The sequence below is a fragment of the Perna viridis genome, chromosome 11 (assembly GCF_037379345.1).
Source record: "Perna viridis isolate PV_CMFRI_1.1 ecotype Kerala chromosome 11, ASM3737934v1, whole genome shotgun sequence".
In the NCBI taxonomy this organism is placed as follows: domain Eukaryota; kingdom Metazoa; phylum Mollusca; class Bivalvia; order Mytilida; family Mytilidae; genus Perna; species Perna viridis.
The window spans coordinates 3143375-3152697 of record NC_142455.1 but is presented as its reverse complement, the minus strand read 5'-3'; the positions used below and the strand labels follow the sequence as shown (position 1 = coordinate 3152697).

Genomic DNA, 9323 nt, shown 5'->3' with positions numbered 1-9323 from the left:
CATGACCAAGTATTGTCCAAATAGCTGCAATATACACTTAAAATAATCAATCACTGGCCATTAACAGTTAAAATTCACTAAGACTTCTGAAATTTAAAAATGTACCTTTGCCCAAAAAGGTCACTTCCAACTAAAACATAAGTAGCACTCCAGGTAAGAATCATGCAAAAAGTGATTCATATTTGGAAAGCCTACATATTTTTATTTTTGACATTTTGTTTAAAACATTCTACAAAACAGAAACTAATGTGGTTTTTCATATAACCCCTGTTCACAAGAGATATAAATTAGTTTGAATGAACTGTAGAAATCAAAATAAAAGGATACAACTCTATAATTGACACTAAAATACAGTAGAAACCATTGGATGTTCAATGTGCATTATCTCCTTAGAGCAGACAGATTGAAACAAATGATTATATATTTCATCATATAGACATATAAAGTGACTTAATAACAAAAATTTAGATATGCAGCCTTTTTTTTTGGGGGGGGGGGCGTTTTAAAGAATTTACATGATTCTAACAAAGACTGCTACTTAATATTTCATGGTAATAAAGTTGCTTTTATAAAACCTGAACTGTGAAGCCCAATATGATTTTATTACACAGCATTAACTTCTCCTTTGCCTGTCTTTAAAAGCTATTTGTTACTTTGTATGTATGATTTTAGTTACTTTATGTTCTTTGTTGTGTGTGTCTGTTGTCCATGTCTGGTATTTGTCTCTGGATTACATTCTTTTGATTACCGATATAACCTTGGTTCCCTTGATTACTCTTCCAATGGATTCAAGTTTTCACCAAACAATAAATTGAATTTGATTCAAATTTTACATATTTCCTTTCAGTTAAATACCCCTCTTTAAACAGTCAAACACACACTTCTACATTTAAATCAAACACACCTTTCTTCACCTACTCATTTTCCTATCTACAGTCTACCCAGACTTTAAGGTACATATAGTCTGGGTTCATTATATAAAACTTTTTATCAATACAACTTATTTAGGAGCAGACCTTTTGATTTGTATATGAAAGATACAATAGTTCACATTACAAGACTGGGTGTTAGGTCTAAAACCCTGAAAACAATTTTTCACAAATTTGTCATAAATAAAAGGCCTGGATCTTCACTTGTATGGATGATTGTTTATAATTGTCAAACACACCTTTTATCCATCTGTCAAACACATCATACTAACTGTATGTCAAACACACCCTTCTAACTGTATGTAAAATGCACCCTACTATCTGACAAACACATTCTACTATCTTTCAAACACACCCTTCCAACTGTATGTCAAATGCACCCTACTATCTGTCAAACACACCCTTCTAACTGTATGTCAAATGCACCCTACTATCTTTCTATCAAACACACTTTCTAGCTCTCTATGAAATGCATTTTCCAAACTATCAGTGAATGCATTCTTCCACTTGATGCCTTATTAATCTAACTACAATTACACTTTGTACCTATGCATACAATCTCTTTGGTTTTTATATATGTCAATTATATAGATTCTACAGCTTCATAAATAAAATAATATAAAAAAAAATATATACATAAAACACCATTTTAACCTATGACTATGAAATCAATATTTAGATTAAACATTCCTAAACCAATCGAAATCCAGATGACATCTTTATCCTTTTTCTTAACAAAACAGTAAATAACTCTTCATACCTTATGAAGGGTTTGCACAATTTAAAATAAAGAGAACATAAAGGGGGATTAAAGTATAATCTGATAGCACTATGGCAGAATGAAATACAAGTTGTATGGGTAGCACTTAAATTGAATAAGAAGATGAAATAATACAGTATATCACAGAATATTTTGTGTTTGAATAAAAATATGGCACAGATAACTGAAAACAACTTTTGTTTAAGTACTTTAATTGTAACACACTGAAACCTGTCTAAACCAAACCAAGAATAAATAGGTGTCCAGTATAAACCCAATGCAGAATAAACAGGAAACCAGTCTAAACCAAACCAAGAATAAACAGGAAACATGTATAAACCAAACACAGAATAAACAAGAAACCAGTCTAAACCCAACCCAGAATAAACAGAACACCTGTCTAAACCCAACCCAGAATAAACAGGACACCTGTCTAAACCAAACCCAGAATAAACAGAAACCAATCTAAACCAAACCCAGAATAAGCAGAAACCTGTCTAAACCAAACCCAAAATATACAGAAACCTGTCTAAACCAAACCCAGAATAAAGAGGAAACCCACCAGACATCTGAATTCCTTCCAAATTAGTTCAAATGTATTTTTAACCTTGGTAGACCAAACACTTGTTTAAACAGACTGGTATGATTTAAAAAGGTGTTTGGTTTCCCAAGGTTCAAAACATATTTTAATTAATACAAAGGGACTTTAAATAGTCTGTGGTTTACACACTTTATCAGTGAAACCTGTCTATACCAGACACCTTTTGGACTTTAAGGATTTGTTCACTTTAGACAGGTGTTTGGTTTATACAGGTTCAAAATGAAACTGAATTGAAGAAACTTTATACGATGTTTGGTTTAGACAAGTTGTTGGTTTATCCAGGGTTGGATTTTGAGAAAATGATCTTTTGGAACTTATTTTTTTTTCTAAATAAAAAGGTGTGTAAAAAACTAGATTAATAACCTCCTTTAAACTTTTCTTCATCATTCAAGGATTGTTTTTTGCCCTATGAATCATCGGTACAAAAAAATAATGTGAAATCTGAGTGCTTAATAGCTACACATAATAAAATATGTAACATGGCCATAAACAATACAAAGGTCAAAATCTAGAACAAATATTTCATAAACAAAAATGCCATTAAACAATAAACATATAAAAATGTCACAATACTGAATTGTTTCATGCAATAAATGTTTTTATTTACACACAAATAAATATTTGGTATAGCCATAAAATGCTGTTTTTATAGGAGGATTATTCATCACTGTGAATTCTGAAGTTATTGCAAGAAATATGCCATAAAAAGTGACAAGAACAGATTTTACAAAAAATATGATTTTTAATGCCACTTCCAAAAAAAATCAGGTCAAGCTGCTTGAGGCATAGACAAATAAGAAAATTCCTCCATCACAAGCTTTTTAATTCCTTTAAAAATGAGGGGAGGGCCTATAATACAACTACCACAGTGTGCAATCAGTCCAGTGGATTTTTTTTATACTAATGCTTCTGCATAGTAAAAGATATGTTTTAATCACAGACACACAGACTTGAAAATCAATACAACTTTTAACTTTCTGAAAGGACACAGAAATCAATGGTAAATATGACATGTAACTAAGTATAAGAGTTCAAGCACCATTTAGGAAAATCTTCAATAAATAATGAAGGTACAGGTCTACACAAAAAGTGCAATAGTGTTTTATTACCCATCTTACCACATATAGTATTCAGTACTATCCTGTGTAAGAATCAGGCAATGAGGGCACAAAATTTTCTCAATTTAGTCTTATTTGCCTAAAAAATATTCAATAATCTAGAAAAGAACTGAAAAGCTATTAAAATTTATCCTGAAGCATCTGTGTGACACAGATATATTTTGTTGTTTATATAAGGAAATAAAAGCAGGAAAATTTTCATATCATTTTTCGATAGTGTATTTCACTTAAATTTGACCAATCAATATCTTAAAAAGGCAAAATCTTAACTGACACTTCGATTGTTATTACTGAAGGATATGCAGTATAAATACTTGGATAATCTTGAGGTTTTTTATTCATACATATTTTGCCTGATTCTTAGACAGAAACATACTTGAAGGAACCCTAGGTAGTGTGTTTTACGTAAAAAAGATGATTGCAATAAAGAGCGAGAGTATAATAAACCTGTATGTAGACCACCTGTCTTATATGACCATAATACAGTCCCAGAACTGATCCATGCAGCAATTTGACAGATTGATGACCGTTGATGGATTGATTGCCGAGGATCAATAACTGATTACTGGTGACCGATTGATTACTGACAGATCAATAACTGATGACTGGTGACCGATCTAATCGCAGTTTAATTATGTAAAATGATGGATGATCTTGTAAAAATAAAATAAATGTAAAATAAAAGTATTAATTGATGTTAACATCTACTGCATTATGTTTATATGTGTAAAATTGACAAATAAAACAATGGAATCAGAGAAATCTATTGACCACTCAATGGTCACATAATGTGATCACCTGTTAAATAGAATGGTTTGACAGATAGAGGCCTGATAGGAAACTGATCGGAGCTTTTGTTACATGGACTGGTTCAGGTACTGTACTACTATCCCTTCACTGAAGACAGGTTTGAATGTATAAATAAAGATCTATTACATGATTTCCCTTTCATATTCATTGATACTGGTTGGTCAGAATTAATTGTGACACAGACAGGAATTGAGGAAGGACAAAAAAAGGTCTAGCTCAGAGCTCAAACAATACCATGGAAAAATTATTTCAGATTTAGAACTCAATTTAAGATTTACTAACTCAAATGTAAATATTTTGTAAACTGCTTGTAAAGTAAGATCATAAATTTATATAGCAATTTGAAATAGAATGATACCATTTTCAATACAAATCTGTAATTTTGTAATTGACCTAGTAAAAGACTGTCCATAGGAATTCACAGATGTTCTGTGGTAATGAAGTAGGACAACTTTGCATGATGTAGGACATATTTCTTCCTAGAGAGCTATTTAAATTACTCAGATTTGTATTGAAACCAGTATCACTGTTTCAAATTACTAGAAATTCTGTCTAGTTGCATGGTAGGAAATTTAAAATAACCTTACAAAAATTTCAAGGAAAAGAGCAACCAAATTTTGTGCAGCATAAAAAAATATGTCTGTCATAAAGATCTGAGGCAAACTTACAGACTGTTAATTATGATTAATATGATTTTACTTGGTAAAATTAATACCAGTACACATTCAATATTACAACAAAATCTTAAAATTACAATAATAAGACTCAAAATTGTTTGCCCAGAATAATAAAATTGCTACAATCAATAATTTCTTATTTTTAGTCAATTTAGATCTAAATAAAAACACAACCTTAAAGTCAAACAACTTTTTTTTAAAATGATATAAAATAATTACCAGCAATCAATAAACCAATTCTGATAACATAAAAAATGCTGTTTTTAATACATTTCTCCTCAATATCTGTTTCTGTTTGTCCATTAAACTGTAAACAACATCATTTAAACTAGCTTTTGCCATTCAACACAAGTAGTAGAAAAAACTCTAAGCTGCTAAGCTTCCATCTTGTTTATATCATTGCCATGGTCACCACAAGCTAGAGTTGAGATTCACTATCATAGAAACTCTTTATGTATAATCACTAACAATGTATCATGAAAACGTCCGTCTGACTAAGACTATCACAACTAATGCTGTAAGTAAAACTGATTGGACTGGTACCCCAGCACCAGACAGGGGAAGAGCTCCTGATTGGGCCGTCCCTGGAGTTCTTATTGTTGCTAGTAGCAATGGTGTCATTGTCACATATGATTTAATTAATGGACTATCAGTTTGTATGAGGTATTCTATTCTTTCTGCTTCTTTAATGCAAGCTTCAACCTGAAACAAAACAAACAGAAACAGGACATCAATGAAAGGTTAAGTGATACTCGACCAACTAATACATGGTGAAAAAAGGGAGATGGCAAAATGTTCAAAATAGCCTTACTCCAAAACAATATTTAGAATTTTGCAGAAAATTTAACTTTAGTTTTATTTCATGGTACCTGAATAACTCAATGCAAAGTTTAAAATTTGAAAAAATGAAAGATTCATTGATCCACTTTCAAGTTATCATCTGGAAACCAACAGCGACTACTGGAACAGACTCCCAACTGTCAGCAGGTATCACATAATATCTTGCCGCTTAATGTTGCGGGGAATGAAAAACTATCAGGCAAACTGAAAATAAAAATTATTCGTCCCCTTTTCCTCCCCTATCTCTATTGACAATTATATTGCTTCTTTTTTTTATAGATTAAAATTCAATCTTCAATGTTGATCCATACCCGCCAACCCTCCCACATTAGGGGATTAGACTCGTACAAAAATCAATGAAAAATTCTGAAACTCTTACATAAAAATGTAAGACTTGTGGGAGGTTTTTGGTTGAAATTACTATATTTTCTGTGAAAAACACAAAATTAATGAATTTCTTTATCAAATATTTGCTTTTACATTCAAATCTGCCACATCAGACAGTGTCAATGGGAGAGGATCTCCAACACAAACCGTTCTAAAGGTTAACAGGTGTGATTTTTTTTTATATTTAATTGTTAGGCCATAAAAAACTCTCACAAACCCATTCAACAAAGCAGTTATAAAACAGTCTAACAGAGATGGACAGACAGACAGACCCTATATTCCCCATTTCTTGAGAGCTATTACAGCAAGCACTCACCTGTAACTGACTTGGTGATGATGTTACAGGTTTTATCAACACAACGAGGTCGGTCTCTACATTGAGGTAGCCGAAAACATCACATTCCTGTACCATCAGTTGACGAGACAGGATATCCAAAATGCTGTTCACTGTAATTGGACCAGAATTGGTCATCACATCCACCATGTCAGTACTAAATAACATACGTAACTCTGCAGCTACAATATAAAACAAAAAATCTTTGATCCGATGTCAACTAGTGATACAAGACACCCAAACTTTAGTATACAGTCAAAATGTAAACTGGGGCATCAAACAGGAAGTCGTTTTCACCCCAGCCCAAAATCAATTCACATGATATGGCATACCTATATAAAGCTTGTGTCAAAATGTCAAGTGGCTGTGACTAGTAGCTATAGAGAAATCTCTGACCAAAAGTAAACAAATGTGTTATAAAATGACAGATTGAAGGTAAAATGGTACACCCCTACAGATCTGTGGTATAACAATTCATTGCAGGTAAAACAATATACCCCTTCTCCTACAGTTCCGTGGTATAACAATTCATTGAAGGTAAAACAGTATACCCCTTCTCCTACTGTGGTATAGCAATTCAGTATTAACATTGGAGTAATAGATAGATAATTCTTAAAGGAGAGAAAGAAAGACGCTCTACTAAAAGTAAACATATGCATGCCAATATTATAAAAGATAACACTGATTTTATCATGAAAGTAACTGTAAGACTAAATTCTGAACTGAAGTTGAGACCATGTTTCTAGGTATACCAGCTGTTTTGGGATGTCGTCACTCCCATACACAAAGAATGTTCACTTTACTTCAGCGGGACATGTTTCTGGTGGATGATGTACAATGTATCATCTCCCACTGGCTTAAGTGTTTGAAGGGTGTACAGAAGAACCCCACACTCTAAACAAGGGAATATAAACGCCCCATCACAGACACAACATGTTTCCAAAGGGACCATTAACTGATTTTTACACAGATATACTGGTAAACTCTGACATAAAACAGAACTCACCACAAACAGGACAACATGTTCCTGGGGGCAGCACTGGTTGACAGTTTGAGGGATGTACAGGAACACACCTCACATTTCCACATTCACTACTTCTTGATGTATTACCTAAAATAGATATCATACAGTTATGGTATTTTGTTGAGCATGATATGGTTTCTTATTGGCCTATGAAATTTAATTGATCTGAGGCATAGGACGAAGTCAATATGTTCTTTTCTGTGAAGGCCAATCAGAAAATTTTTTATCAATATGATATTTCTAATATTGCACTATAAATAACAAACTGTTAGAAAGTAAAAGTGAAGGAAGTCGATATGGTATTTTAATCAACAAATAAGAAATAATGAACATCACCTGACATAATATAAACCAATGAAATGCAAGACATTGTTATATTCTTATTTCCACTTACCCATATATTGGCCTATCAGTCTACATTCTCCGTAATAATCTACAGTTGTTCTATCAGCTAATGCTGCACACTCGTGTGGATATGTCTCACCATTGTGCCCACACACACCTTCTGAGGTAGAACAATCAGTCTGAAAGGTGCAAAAAGTAATCACGATTGTACAGTAAAATAACAAAGTAATCATGATTTCTGGTAAATACAAAGTAATCACAATTATACAATAAAATAATATGATTGTACTATGTAACCTCTTTTAGACTGAAAGATTTGATTGTTTAACCAAGTGCTTGGTTTACACAGGTTAAAAATTTGATGAAATTTCAAAAGAGACTTCACAATGTGTCTGTTTTAGACAATCATGGTTATGGAAGTTTTCCAAATTACTGTATCAACATTGAAACCTAATGAAAATGTGTGTGTGTGTATATATATAAGGAGTTGTAATGAGTGGTAGTTCTACCTCAATATGTCAGCATAAGACCAAGATAAGGGGTAGGGGAGCGTCATGATGGAAGATATTACAAGTGGTATAATTTTACCTGACAATGTCCCCTGTAGTCCAGGGTCCTCCCATGCTGAATCAGTAAACATGGGTTAGAATATTCTTGTCCAGTGGTGTCACAAACTGGGTCATGGTGATGGTGGTCACAACTCTCATGTAATGGTACTGAAATCATGTTTGTACATTATTAGAATTTTAATATTTTGCATTGAACATGAAAATTCATGGTTATTACTTTTCATTATTATAAAAGATGGCATGTTCAGGCATACTTTTCCTCTTTTTCTATCTATTTTTCGACAGATTTTTAGAAGTCCAATGCTCAGATATGATTTCAAACAACTTAGTATCATGTTCAGCAGAAAGCAGCTTGATATGTCCAATCCTTAAGAGACATGGCAAATATTGACATGTAACATATAAATCTGATACAGCTCTGAATTTATATTGCATTGAAATGTTTTAAAACTGTGCAGTATCTGAAGCAAGTTATGAATTCTGTTCAGAGACTTACAATTGCCAAGAAAGTGACTTTTGTACTTACCACATTCGTACTGAGGACAATTGTCGTAGTTAATGCTGAGACAAACTTGTCTTTTAGGAACACATCTGTAACAAAAGAGTAAATATACAGTCAAACCTGCCTTAGCAACGATCCATATTCAGCAGTAACTTGCCTTAGCAATGACCCGTATTCAACAGTAACCTGCCCTTGCAATGACCTGTAATCAGCAATAACCTGTCTTAAAAGAACTAGAATTAAAATATCCCTGTGTAATGCATTCCATAATATATTAACTACTCAATTTGTATTGAAACAAATTGAGGTAATATATTACAATTTTAAGCTGGAAATTAAAAAATAAAAAACAGAAAACAATTCAAATGGAGTAATTCTGCTTGGACATAGGCAAGTGTGAGTTTGTTTTTTTTAAAGAAATATTAAA

The 9323-nt window shown here is 32.5% G+C and overlaps 1 protein-coding gene across 1 annotated transcript in view; it reads right to left on the bottom strand.

Moving 5' to 3' along the window:
- Nucleotides 1–1468: 1468 nt before the first annotated feature.
- The window catches only part of LOC148602337 (reversion-inducing cysteine-rich protein with Kazal motifs-like), a 74662-nt gene continuing 66807 nt past the window's right edge, over nt 1469–9323 (bottom strand). The window contains exons 18-23 of the mRNA XM_088553658.1: nt 8921–8985; nt 8414–8541; nt 7875–8004; nt 7463–7567; nt 6439–6638; nt 1469–5597 (exon numbers count right to left, since the gene is read on the bottom strand). Coding sequence (XP_088409784.1) covers nt 5370–5597; nt 6439–6638; nt 7463–7567; nt 7875–8004; nt 8414–8541; nt 8921–8985 — 856 coding nt within the window. The 3' untranslated portion in view covers nt 1469–5369. The remainder of the gene's footprint in view (nt 5598–6438; nt 6639–7462; nt 7568–7874; nt 8005–8413; nt 8542–8920; nt 8986–9323) is intronic.